Genomic DNA, 12,992 nt, shown 5'->3' on the forward strand with positions numbered 1-12,992 from the left:
CTGCAGAGAGCTGGTGGCAGACAGGCTACAGCTATGGGGAGGGCTGCCAAGCTCAAACAGAAAAGCTCAGCTGAGGTCCACTTTGACAGGGAACCCCAAACAAACAACAAGACTTTTCTATTTACACACTGACTAAGAATAAAAACACTCCTTTTAGGGAAGATCCAGGCAGATACCAGGCATGCACCATGGCAGTCTTTCCCATCTGTCCTGTACCATATATCCCCTCCTCCCAATCCTCCACTTTTTTCCTTGCAGTCTTGACCTCAGAATGACCTTGCTTCAGTTCTGTGGGTTAGATGGAGATGCACTAGAACCTCACAGTCATGACCCAGTCACATATGCTGATCTTCAAGCACGAGTACTTGCAGGATGAGAGCAAAACAAAGGGATTTAGAGACTCGTCACTTCCCTGATATGTTTTCTGTGACAAGCATTCTGGAATCCCCATAAAATTAACTGCTGCTATTTTGAGTTCTGGTTTGAACTGCAGTATGGCTTATAGGGAATCTAATATTAATGGAAGATCCCAGACTGGCCTGCTCTCAAAACTTTAGTTCATTTAGCAATGGTTTGAAATAATAAAGGCCACTCTCCTGACCCTAACTCCCAAAACCTTGGTTGTGAGCTAGGACACTTAGTAATAAGGATACATCTTGATGCAAGCTGACTGGGATCAACATAATAACTCCTACAGACCATAACAGTCTGCGATGTCCTTTTAATAGTCACAATAAAAAATGCACTCATCACAGTGGAGGTCTGTAAGGCGTAAAGAAGCACTCGAGAGGAGCAGAATCACCAATTCATTCCATCTCTAGCACTGAAATTCTTCAGATGAGTGAACTGCAGCCCTTTCAACCTGACCTGAATTGGAGCTACAGATCAGAGATGAAAAGCTGAGTCTCCAAATCCCCAAATGACCCATTAATTAACCTTTCTGGTAAAAGAAACATCACCTTTTTCTGCAGTTGCAGCGTAGTGCAGGGAGCACATGGCTTTTACCGCACAAAACACTAGTCTTAACTACAGCTTTTTTCAGCTATTGCTTCTTGCACAGCAATGGCAAAATTCCTCTGTTCTGCAAGGTGCTGTAACTGGCTGCACCTAGTCCAAATACCTGTGGTGAAGCTGTCATGCTGCGGTTAGGGGAGAGGGATGATGGTGGGTCAGGATAGTCGATGGCATTCTTGACCACTGGCCGTTTCAGCACCTCCACGTAAGTGACAGGGAAGATGCCTTGGCGACTGGTGCCAGAGATTCTTCCTTCATACCAGTTCTCATCCACTCGCCGAATCAACGTGATCCTTTCACCCTGTGGCAAGGAACAGCAACATAGTCCTGACTTGAACATACTTCATCACTCCAAAGCAATTACACCTTTAATTTTGCTGCAGCTGATTTAAAACAGTTGGTGGCTCTCAGCCTCTTCTGCTTCTCAGTTATCTGATCCTAAACCTAACCTCTGGGTGGGAATGATATTTTTCAGTTCAGAGAAGAAAATGCAGATCTTCTGGTGCTGACTTAGGGTGTTTGCAGACTTAGCTATGCTCATTCAGTTATGCTTGCAGTTTCAAGTCCCTGCTTGCTAAAGCCAGTTAGAAAAAAGAAGAAACAAGCAGTTTCTGGCTGACCACGAGACTCTCAGGAGTATGAGGTGTACAGGGAGAATGCACAGGTCTGCAGTTTAAACTAGGTCTCTCTAAGCTCCTTCCTGTTTTGCTAAGAGATGGAGTGACTTCCAGATCCTTAATATAAACTGTAAGCCCCACCTTCATGTGTAATTAGAAGAGAAGAGAGACAAGATCTAATCTGAGCATCAAAATGGAAAGCTGGTTGAGGTGGAGAAATGCTGCTACTTTGCTTTGAACAGCCACTACACAAAACACTCCCAACCCTTCACTCTGCAGCCAGGTCTAGTGAGTCACTGCAAAGCCACAGAACCTCACTTGCCTGTGCTCAATAATTTGCCTTGTAGTATGAAGGAAGGTGAACCCAGTTTCCTTCTTTAGAACGTTGCCATTCTCATGTGATTGTGTGCATCTCCATCAGAAAGGATCAAACTGGAGACATATCACCAAATATTTAATTTGTCTTGCAGGGCCAGGTTTCCAGCACTTGTGCTCTAAGTATCTTCTCAGCTAGCTCTAATGAAGCAATTGGCACTCTGAGTCAGCCTACCTGCAACACTCTCACTGCAATGCACTACATAGCAACTATGGAGTAAAAACACAGATAAGAAGGAATTCCTCCTGAATACAGAGTCCATCTTATTGGAGATTTGTATTTGGAAATGGCAAGTTTCTAGTGTTAAAAAAACTTCAGCATTTGTCTGGATTTAATTCATCGGCACAACAGAAGTCCTACCTTTCTGAAGGACATTTCCACTTGGGTATCCCCATTGAAGTTAAACTTAGCAATGGCATCCCCATACTCCAATACTTGCAATGGCAATGGCTTTTTGGGCTGGGCTTTTTCAGCTGGTGGGAGTAGCTAAGATGAACAACAAACAGAATCAAATGAGTCACATACAAAAAGCCTCTAAACTCGTCACTAGTAGAAAGGGAATGTGCGAAGAGAACACCTGCAATGAAAGAAGCTACCTCTATGTATGATCGTGGGAAGATGCCAACTCTGCCATGGTGTTCGCCTTCATACCAGTTCTGGTCAATCTGCTTGTAAATGTAAACAATATCTCCTTTTTGCAGAGGAAGCTCCCTGTTAACAACACAAGCATTCCATCAGCACTTCACTGAAGAACAGAGGAGTTCTTTTCCTGTCCAGCAACCTCTAGGTACCAAGGTCTGCATCAGCCCAGTTGATAAAAATCATGCTCCACCTGAAGTGAAAGCTACATGTTGAGAACCACCCTGTTCACAACACAATGTGCAGGGACTGTCTTGTGCTTTGGGCACCCTGTCAAAAGATCTGGCCTATGAGGGCCTACCTAACCACACACTCTCCAGCAGCAATGGGGTCAGGCTCAAGAAAAAGACACCACTGGCTGCTTTCCATGCTGGATGCAGTAAGCAGTGCTCAATTCCTGTTTTGAAACAGGCCATGTCACAAGACCCTTTCAAAGAGACACATGATTTTAATGAAAGCTAGTTTGGTGATTAGATGAACCCACTCACACACCAGTGTTGATCCTGCAATGATTACAGTTCTGGTCAGCCTGTGGTTGTGCAACCACTGACTTCACCTGGGCTAACAATTGGGATTTCAATCTACAGCCTTCAGTGCTCAAATTATGAATGTCTGCACCTTGAGGAGCTCCTACTTTGGGCAGCTTGTACTAGCCTGATAAACCTACTACTTGGATCCCCACAGGAACACAACCAACCCAGCCTTTCCTGAGATGATCTTCACAAGCTCTCCTTTGCTTTTATCTCGCACCCTGATATATTCTGCTCAATGGATACAACAGTTCCACCTTACATATGCCTCAGTTTTATTACACGGTGCTGCTGTGTAAATTGTTAAAAATAATCACCTATAGAACATATAACAAAATATTTCCAGGACATTAGCACCCAAGAAGAAAAACAGCAGGTCCTTCACTGAATTGTCTTCTTATTTCTTCCCTCCTTAGCAATGCTAAAATGAGAGCTTCTCTAGGTTTGTGCAGAGGGAAAGGCCCTCCATGTCTTCTCTTCCCAGCAGCGTTGTGAAAAAAGAACAAAAGTGCTGTGTGATTCACTTGAGGGAACACAAAGGGCTCAGAGATACAACGTCACCAGAAACATATGCCGGTGTATTCACAGATGTCAGGGAAGCAGTGACCACTCTGTACCCTCACAGGTCCTGAATAAAGAAAATCCTGAGTCAAGGGCCCACTGACATGCTTAAAGCATCCTTTTAAGTTCCTTGCTGACTTTGGGCTACGCTTAGCACATGTGAAAAGGATGCTGCTGCTCTTCATATCTATGTTCTTCTGACCATCTGTATGGCTGATTTACACAGTGAGCTACTAATACAGTTCTTCCAGCCCCTAAATCTGAGCACAACCAGGGATGTTACACAGAGGAATCCCTTTTGTCTCCAGCAAGGGCAGTGACACAAAGGTCTTGCCCAATCATCCTGCTTACAAGGAAGAACATCAGCAACAGTGCTCTTCCATTGCTCCACCCACCCTCAGAGCAGAATGCTTGCTTGTTCCAGTGAAGAAGGCAGGTTTGCCCCAAAAACCACAAGGGGTGCAGATGCACTTTTCCTAAAGGTCCTTCACAGATCGCAACCTGCAAGATTGATACTACTTTTCCCCACTTTACTATGGACACCTTGCTTTGAGTTGCTGGAAAGGCACCCCCAGAACATTAATCCAATTGCACAGCCCTTCATAAGTCCTGTGTTCTAGGGAAAAAGGCAGAGGGAACACTCAGAGCAGTAGGAACAAACTGTACTCACTTCAGCGTCTGTGCTTTAAAGTCGAACTTGGCTCTAGCAGGTCTCATCTAGAGATCAAAAAAGTCAACACATTAAAAAAATTATTAGGTTTTCAACAGTCTTCTGAAAAAAAGTACCCAAACTCTTCTATAGCTAACATTAGTCTGGGAAGGAACTTGAATGCAGGTGCTCTGCTGCTACAAGCTTGCATACAACTGATAGTACAGTCCAAATATGCTGGTGGGTCTCTCCCATTAGGGCAAAAAGTGCCAGTTTCTGGTATAACAGTAATTAAGAGCTCTACAGGAAATGGATTTAACAGCAGCAAACGTTTAAATGTGACAAATCCAGTAACTACAGCTACTGGGGCCCTCAGGACCAAATTTACCTTGATGTGTGAATGGAAAAGCAGAATTTATTAGCTGGGAGAAAAATATTTTAATGATTTTAATTGATGTGGTCCTTGTTCATGATTACCTGGCCCTGCTGAATCATGCAATGTGAGCCAAGTACTCTGTATAAATTGGTAGAAAAGAGACAAAGGTGAGGAGGTAATATTAATAAATTAAACACATGTCTAAAGAAATGTCTTTAGTGGCTATAAAGCCAAAAATGACATGGACAGCAGGCCTAAGCTTTAATGCTTGATTTACTTGGCTGATTTTCTAAGGGCCACAAAATATTTAGAATATTTAAAAGTCATTTTAGCAATACAGCATAAAAGAAGAAGTAATCCCATCCATGTGGCACCAGAGCTTTTGAAACTACATAAACAAAGAGCAGACAAACATACCCCTTCAATACGGTGACCACCATGGCTGCCACAGTGCAGCACCTCTGGAGAAACCTCTGGGAGCTGCTGTCAAGAGCTCCAGCAACAATCCCTAAGGCAGGAAATGCCATTTGGCCAGAACACCTGGACTAGCATCCAGTCCTCGGGAAAAGTGTCTTGGGCTCATGGGAAAACCATCAACCTCCTCCTTTATCTCTTTCAGAAAGACCAACCAGGTCTTATGAAGTGAAACATGGTAACACTTCTTCCAATTGTTTCTGAAGGACATTAAGCATTTTTCAATAGGAGAAGAAACAATCTATTTCTAAAAAAAACCTGAGTGTCACATGACCAGGATCAACAAGACATGAAATTTCTAAAAGTAAGGCACAGACAAGAAGGCAATGTAGCAATATGATGCAAAAGATGTAGAACGCCTTTGATTCACTAAGAGTAGCTGATATTTAAAGGCATGCATCACAGGTGTGCACCAGCAATTCTCAGCAGGCATGCTTTAACATATGCAGCTTGGTATAGACATACCAATTAATTTACCAGGCACAAGAGTCAAAGCAGATCTAAATGAAGCCAGAATGGGAAAGGGGAAGGTGGAAAAAAACAACAAACGACATTCTCTGAAGAGCTAATGTCGGCCTAAAGCACCACATTGTGAGAGGCAAATATTGCTTTGGGTCAAGCAGCAGACTGAGGTAACTAAAACAGACCTCTGACCCAGATTTCCTCTTTGCTGTATCGTCTACATTTAGGAGGTCCCCAAATCGCTCATTAGTGATAAACTGATGATGCGTTGGAATAACCCCTGTGTGCCTTCTAGCTGCAATATCAGCTTCTTCCTGCTCACGTTTGAGCCGTCTCTGGTCCTCTAAAAGTTTCTGCCACGAAATTGCATAAAATGGGCAGTAAATAATCTAGTTAAGGGCATTCAAAAGCTGTCATAAATATGACTTAAAATCGCTGAAGTCCCAGAAAATAGCTGGGATTTTACAGTTCAACATCAAATACTGATTCTACTAACTACACAGTACCCTTTCATTTCACAAGCACAGAAAGTACATCACCATTATGGCAAAATTGAAATTCAGTGTATACAGAGGATCTGATCCAAAGCTGATGGAAGTCAATGAGGTGTTTTTCTAAGTTTTTGCCAAGTCCTGAGAGCCTCTAAGAAGACTGCTGATAATGCAAAAGGCTGATCCAATCTCCCTTTAACCAGCAAAGAGTTTCTCTCATTGACTTCCAAAAGACTTGAATCAGCCCCGCAGGTAAGTTCCAAGGAACCAAATTCCCCTGAGCTTTGCAAGGAGCTTGGAAGAGTGCCTAACCACCTTCAGGTATCAGGTTCTCCCATACTTCGGACTCATATAATACACTTTGTAAATAACATAAATAAACCCCAAGAAGGTTTTTTTAACTTCTGAAACCTTTGACACACTAATGGAAATGTGCATTCTTGAGTACCTGGGCAGAGGGATTCTTCCACCTTTTGGGGCTGACTGTATGCAGAAGTGCTAACTCATTTGAAGTTAGCAGGTCTTGGTGAATTCAGAATTTGGCTCTTACTTGAGTTTTCATGCTGAATTTTGGAAGTGGGGGGATTACTAACTGTTTCATGGGAGAAGACAGTAAAAATATACTCTTCACATCAGACTTAAGAGCAAGTGTTTCCATATTTCAAAGCACACATACATTGTTTGAACTGAGAAAATTAACACTAAAAATATAACCTCCCCCCAAGCAGTGAAAATTAACAGCTTCCTGGAAAGCAATCACTTTATAATTTCTTTAATTCAGCTTGAACACAGTCAGTGCTAAAAAGTTTGTGGCTTTCCTATTATTTTGGCTTGTGCCAGTGTTGCCCAGCCATTTAAAAAAGGACTGCTACATGCTGTCACCAACAACTTGAGATGCTATAAAGAATTCTAGTTTGCACTGGGGTGAAACTTCACACTATCTGATAGCTTAAAATATCATACATTTGCTGTTCAAAAACCTGAGGACTGCCACAAGAAATACACTGTTCTCACCAGTTTGATTAATACGAACTTGAGTGGCTTCCTCAGAGAACAATAAAACTCTAACTCATTTAAAGAATAACCATTTCATCCTTGTCTGCAAGTATTGGGGTGTTGAACCACATCTCACATACATTTTCAACCTTTTTACATATATGTATAATTTTCTGCAATTTGTAAGAATTATCAAGTTCATTTTAAACAAAAACTAAAATGGACTACACATTATACATTAAATCAGTGGCAGAGAGAGTATTATAATTAGAAAACATTCATTCCAGCTTGCTGCTCTAACTTCCAATATACATATCCATGGACATACAAGCTGTCCTTACATAAGACTGAATGCTACACTTGTTTTACATGGAGCTGCTAAAATTGTTATTATGTGACAGCAAAGGACATTACCTCTTTATCATCATGCCGTCTACGAAGAATTTCTTCTGGAGTTTCCATGTAATCAACTGGTGCAAAATGCCTTGGTGATTCTGAATCTACTTTGAAACAACACAAGGAAATTAGAATACAGATGGATTTATCTAGCATAACCAGAAAGGAAAAAAAATAGATATTTTTAAATAATTTGTTTCCATTATGACAGTATGGATTCTCAATTGCCATTGACCAAATTGCCAATCAGATGTTGATAATTGATAATTTATCCATTTGCATTTTTTTCCCTTTTGGGCTGTACTTGTGAACAAAGAGCCAAAACCAGGGAGTAAATAACAGAAAGAGTAGAGACAGAAGCACTTTGTGAAGAAAAGATTTGCTGCCATCCAAGTATGATTTGGCATTTTACTGTTGAGAAAAGTTTAACACACACACACACACACAACTAGACCTTGAGAAACTGCTCCTTAAAGCAAATCATCTTGGTTTGTTTTAGAATCCCATGTGTGCAAATGAAATATCTCATATTGAGATTCTTGCATCCCTGGAGTTGCTTGAGAGACAAACTGAACCCGCTGTCATTAGAAAAGCAGCGGAAATTGTTTCTCAGAAGTGCAGCTGTTAAAAAGTCCTGAACAGAAATGCTCAGCAAGACACGCAAAGGACATTAGACACACTCGGGGGAAAAAATAGAGTCAGGGGATGCAAAGGTGGGGAGTAAATAATGCAAGGGTTGTGGAAGAAAAGGGGATGAGAAAGGAAATCAAGATGACACATGAAGGGACACTGGTAAAGAACACAAAAAGCCACCTCCTAGGTACGTCCCAAGTTCATTTTGTGGGTTGTTGTTTGTGTCCAGGCTGTGACAGAGGGCATATGGAACAGGGTCCCCATTGTTTAAGGAGTCAGGAGTGCCAGCCTGGCCCATGGAGCTATCTTGGCTAGATCCTGTGGTGGGGAAGTAGCTAAGCCTCTCCACAATGTCAAAGGAAGACAGGCGCCTTGGGGCAAGAGGCCTGTTTCTGGAACACAGTTGGTGCTGGGAGTGGTGACTCTTGTCTCCTGTGTTCCCCTGCAGCTGTATTGCGTCATCTGGGTTCTCAGGGCTGGACACTGCCAAGCTTCCTGGGCAGTCTGGGGGTGGAGTCCTGCAGGATTTGTGTTGGAAAGGCTTTTTCAATCGGAAGGGGAGTGGACTCATTAGGTAGACATTTCTGGGGAGCATGTGTCTGTCCCCATAGACATCCCCCTTGGAATCAAAGTTCCTGGAGGGCTGCTGCTGCTCGTGCCTTCGGATGGTAGTGAACCTGGTATAGGAAGCTGGGCATGTGCCTTTGCATCTGCTGATTTTATGCTTCTGAGGCCCATTGAGGTTGCTGCTACTGCTGCCACTGTCATTGGACGCATTTGAGAAGAGATCTATCTCATCTGTGCAAGCTGAAAATGTGTCCATAGGGACGGCATCACTGACATCTGAACCCGTGTCCTCCACATTGCTGCAGGAGTGGGAGGATTTATCTGCCAAACTTGCAGCATCCTTTTCTTCTTGGTGTGCTTTTGGCAAATCCAGAAGAAACTCTGCAGAGCAGGCAGAACTCAGACAAGTTTTGGATTGGAGACAAGTGGTGAATTTGTTTTGTCCAGTGGAAAAGTCAAGCGAGGGCATTGATCGGGATCTCTGGATCAGCTGCTCAAATGCACTGATACGGGAGGAAACAGTGTGTTTGGGGATCTGCTCTGAATCCTCTCGACTAAGGCTGTGCTCCATCCTGTCCTTTGCTTCATTCTCAAATTGAGATGCAATATCCCTCACACTGCAGGAGGAGACTGTGCCCAAATGGATCCTGGACCGGTTGATCTGGTGCATGTCTTTATAAAGTGTTGTAAATTCCATCCCACTCTTCCTGGAGGCAGGAAACAGGTAGCCTTTCGTAGAGTTGGTGCCATACTCCTGCAGGCTCATGGTACTGCCAGATTTGATGGCATACTCCTGCTTTGACTTCATCAACATGTTTTCTATGCCTTCCCCTATGTCTACCATGAAAGCTTTTTTAGTATCAAATAAAGCAATGGAGCTACGAAGGTTTTCGCAGCTTTGAGCTTTCTCATGAGACAGCAAAATACCCTTCTTGTCCTGCACAAGAGCAGCTGGAGCTGCTAGCTTGGGTTTGAATTTAGAAGGGAGGATTTCAGTAATGCAGGCTTTAGCAGCTGATAAGGGCTTCTTATGTTTACATGCGTGACCTAACATACCGATATGACTAGCGTTAAAGGTTCGGCTATTAACTGAAGAGGGTGCAGTCATATGAGCATTCCCACCTTTACGATCCACTGGTAAGCATGCAGGATAAAATAAACACAACCTGTTAGCTTAAGTGCCAGAAAGCTATTCAGAAAGGAGAAACAACATGCTTGGATTTCATAAAATGCACTTTAAAGAAACAAAATTCCAAAACGTAAATAAAAGCAGGAGTAAACTGCACAACAAGCTGCACGTACAGGAGTAGGTGAAGTGCTGCTAATGTCTCTAAAATGAGAGGCTTGGCCAGAAGCAGATCTGGAGCACTTTGAAGGTACCCTCCTACAAAGTGCTAAGGATCACGAACTTCCAGGGAAGTTGCAGCACCATAGAAAAGGGCAGCTGAACTTAGTGCAGGATCAGGGCATCAGCAAGAATGCAGGGGCGCTAACACAGCAAAAACGGCTTAATACCAAGCCTGTCATTACACCTACCATGGCCTCACCACAGCGCTTGCTAGACAGTTTATTTCTGGGAGGGAGAGGACAATCAGTGGCTGACCCTGTGAGCACAAGCAGGCCAAATCAGCTGGCCTTGCCCAAAAAATGCCTGCTTAGAGATTCCCCATACTAGGAATAAGCTGAGTGTCCTTCAGAAACTGTGGTTGGCCATGTTTCCTTTAAAAATCAAGGAATCAGATCAGACCTTTTTTTTTTTTTTTTAAAGTCAGATCCAGTCTGGGTTCAGCTTAGACTGCAATTTTTGTTTCCAATTTTAGCTCAAATTCAAATGTCAAAATAACCATTCAGGTTCAGTTGCAGTTTGGGGAACAACAACTGTTTGAACAGATTTTTTTTGTTCAGATTGTTTGACTCTGCACCACAGACCTGACATAATACTGAAAAACAGCTCGAAGATGGAGGCAGAGAGAGACATTTTTGGTCTGATGTACTATTTTTAGGGAGAGCAGTTTAGAAACCCGATGCATTCCTTCCCCAGTCCTCTCCCCTATCTCAAGCCATTTTTAGGTTGAAGTTGGCTCAGAGATACATTTCCCAACACAGCTCCCTGATGGAAGCCAGGCTCTTCCTTGTCCTAATATTCTAAAGAGCCCATGATGTGGGGAGGAGAGGGAAGGAGATGCAGTGGTCTCTGCTGCCTTGCTGTCTCAGAGCCTGCAGGGCATTGCTCGTTCGGTGTCCCATGCATTCTCTCCATAGCCTTCGTAGGCAGGAGACTGTGGAGTACATGGTGCCAGCTGCAGGAAGGTAACCAGGCCAGCAGACATGATGTGGCTTGCTGAGATACCACAGCAGGAAGAGCAGAATAGGCAGGGAAGGGCTCTAGCATGGCAAGGCAGTGGGAGCAGATGTATACCAAGGCCAGCCTGAGCAGCACTGGGGGAAGAATTTGAGGGTGTGGCTGAGATGCTGGACAAAGGGAGCTGGTCTCCACTGGGAAAAGGAACCTGGATCAGATAAAAGTGTCACGAAAAATAATGGCCACTGTGGGCTGCGAGAAAAAAGGAGGGAAAACTGGGGATGGCAAAGAGGAAGGACAGATGAAACCCCAGCTGGCTTAACCAGGGCTCTAAACCCTGCAGCAGAGTTTGCCCTGTATCACCTGGCTTTTGACACTCCGTGCAGAATAGAGAAGAGGCTAGTGCCCTGATCACCTACCTTTTGTGGAAGCAGAGCTAGAAGGTCGCTTGAGACCACTCAGCCCCTGGAATGGGATATCTCCACCTTCCAGCACACTCTTGTAAATCTGCCTTTCATTCTCCAAGCCAGCAGGGTCCCCCAGGGCTGGTTCTGACTCCCTTTTCACTGCATGGTAGTTGGGTGAATACGTAGAGCTGGAAAATACAAAAAAGGGGGAGTGACACCAGTGGGTCACTTCTGTTTGCTAAGAACTTCATGCAAAGTAAGAGAAAACCACTCTTGTGAACGCACAATAGACCGTGTATGAAGAAACGGTGCTGAATTAAGATGTTATTAATACATTGCCACGATGTTCTAGGTTTGGCACTCCAATGCATTTTCTACCTGAGGGAACTCTCCCAGCTCGGTACCCTACAGAACAGGTGGCAGGAAAGAACTCCTTCTCCATTTCACAGATGAGACAGCACAGTCACAGAGCAGATGCATGATTTCTTTGCAGACTCAAGGAAATTCTGTGGCTAGCTAGAAGTAACACAAGTATCTTCCAGCTCCCAGTCCTCTCTCCTTAATCCTTAGCCATGCCTGTCCACTGGTTACAAAGCACAGCTGTTCAGGAGTTCATCTCAACCAGTTCAGTCTCCCATTTAACACTATAATTCAAGACTCCCAGAGCAATCCCTCAAACCCATCACTGAGGGACCATGCAGAGAAGCAGCAGTATGGGTCTATAGACACTACTGTTTAAATGCCAAAGAAATCCCCAGGTGTGCACAGTTTTGATCAGCTTTGCCTCAGGCTTCCACTATAGGGAATGAAAAATCCTGGACTCTGGGTCTACTGTGCAGCTATATAATAAACAAAATGCTGATAAAATGAGTACAATCTTAATTTCTTAGACCTTTAAAGACTGGACATTTATTATAGACCCCTTTCCTCAGACATGAATCTAAGCACAAGTATGCCCCCACATCTTATTTCTAGATTTCACCACTTTCTCTCTTAAAAAATTAAAAATAACCTACAATGTCATGGTATAAATGTACTTTCTAGGTACGAAAGACTTGCTAAGCAATCAGGCCATGTTTTCCTAAAAGCTAAGCTCATAGGATACCAATTCTTGTGCCCAACCAGGCTCTTCAGAAAAAGATGCAGTCTCACAGAAAGCTATTCTGGGGCCAAAGCATGTCTGCTGGGAAGTTGGAAAAAATAAAATAAAATAGGACATTTTGCAATTCATGGAAACATTCTGAAAGTTGATTTATATCCTGATGTCCAAAAGGGATTTGGATTTTTGTGAGTGTGGAAATGCTTGTAGTTACATCTGCTTGTTGTGGATAAAATTGTACATGCATCTGTTTATTTTGGAGAGATGTTGTACTTGTGGGGTAAAGAGAAAGCTTTCAAACACCTCAGAGGGCTGGCCGTGGAGGTAGAATTACACAACGTCTGGATCACAAAGATTTTAGTTTCCAGACAAGGAAAACCAGGTCATATGTGGTCCCACAAAT

General features: G+C 43.3%; 1 protein-coding gene across 36 annotated transcripts in view; it reads right to left on the reverse strand.

Annotated features, from left to right (window-relative positions):
* SORBS1 (sorbin and SH3 domain containing 1) overlaps positions 1-12,992 on the reverse strand; it is a 225,230-nt gene that overhangs the window by 13,792 nt on the left and 198,446 nt on the right. For 17 of the 36 annotated variants that reach the window (XM_051619141.1, XM_051619139.1, XM_051619140.1 and 14 more), the window contains 8 exons: positions 11,503-11,678; positions 8,395-9,915; positions 7,600-7,685; positions 5,884-6,051; positions 4,408-4,454; positions 2,604-2,718; positions 2,368-2,493; positions 1,121-1,315 (listed from right to left, as the gene is read on the reverse strand). In XM_051619141.1, coding sequence (XP_051475101.1) covers positions 1,121-1,315; positions 2,368-2,493; positions 2,604-2,718; positions 4,408-4,454; positions 5,884-6,051; positions 7,600-7,685; positions 8,395-9,915; positions 11,503-11,678 — 2,434 coding nt within the window. The remainder of the gene's footprint in view (positions 1-1,120; positions 1,316-2,367; positions 2,494-2,603; positions 2,719-4,407; positions 4,455-5,883; positions 6,052-7,599; positions 7,686-8,394; positions 9,916-11,502; positions 11,679-12,992) is intronic. The other 19 variants (XM_051619155.1, XM_051619164.1, XM_051619159.1 and 16 more) reach the window with 2 other exon arrangements.

Source organism: Apus apus, chromosome 4 (genome assembly GCF_020740795.1).
Source record: "Apus apus isolate bApuApu2 chromosome 4, bApuApu2.pri.cur, whole genome shotgun sequence".
Taxonomy (NCBI): Eukaryota; Metazoa; Chordata; class Aves; order Apodiformes; family Apodidae; genus Apus; species Apus apus.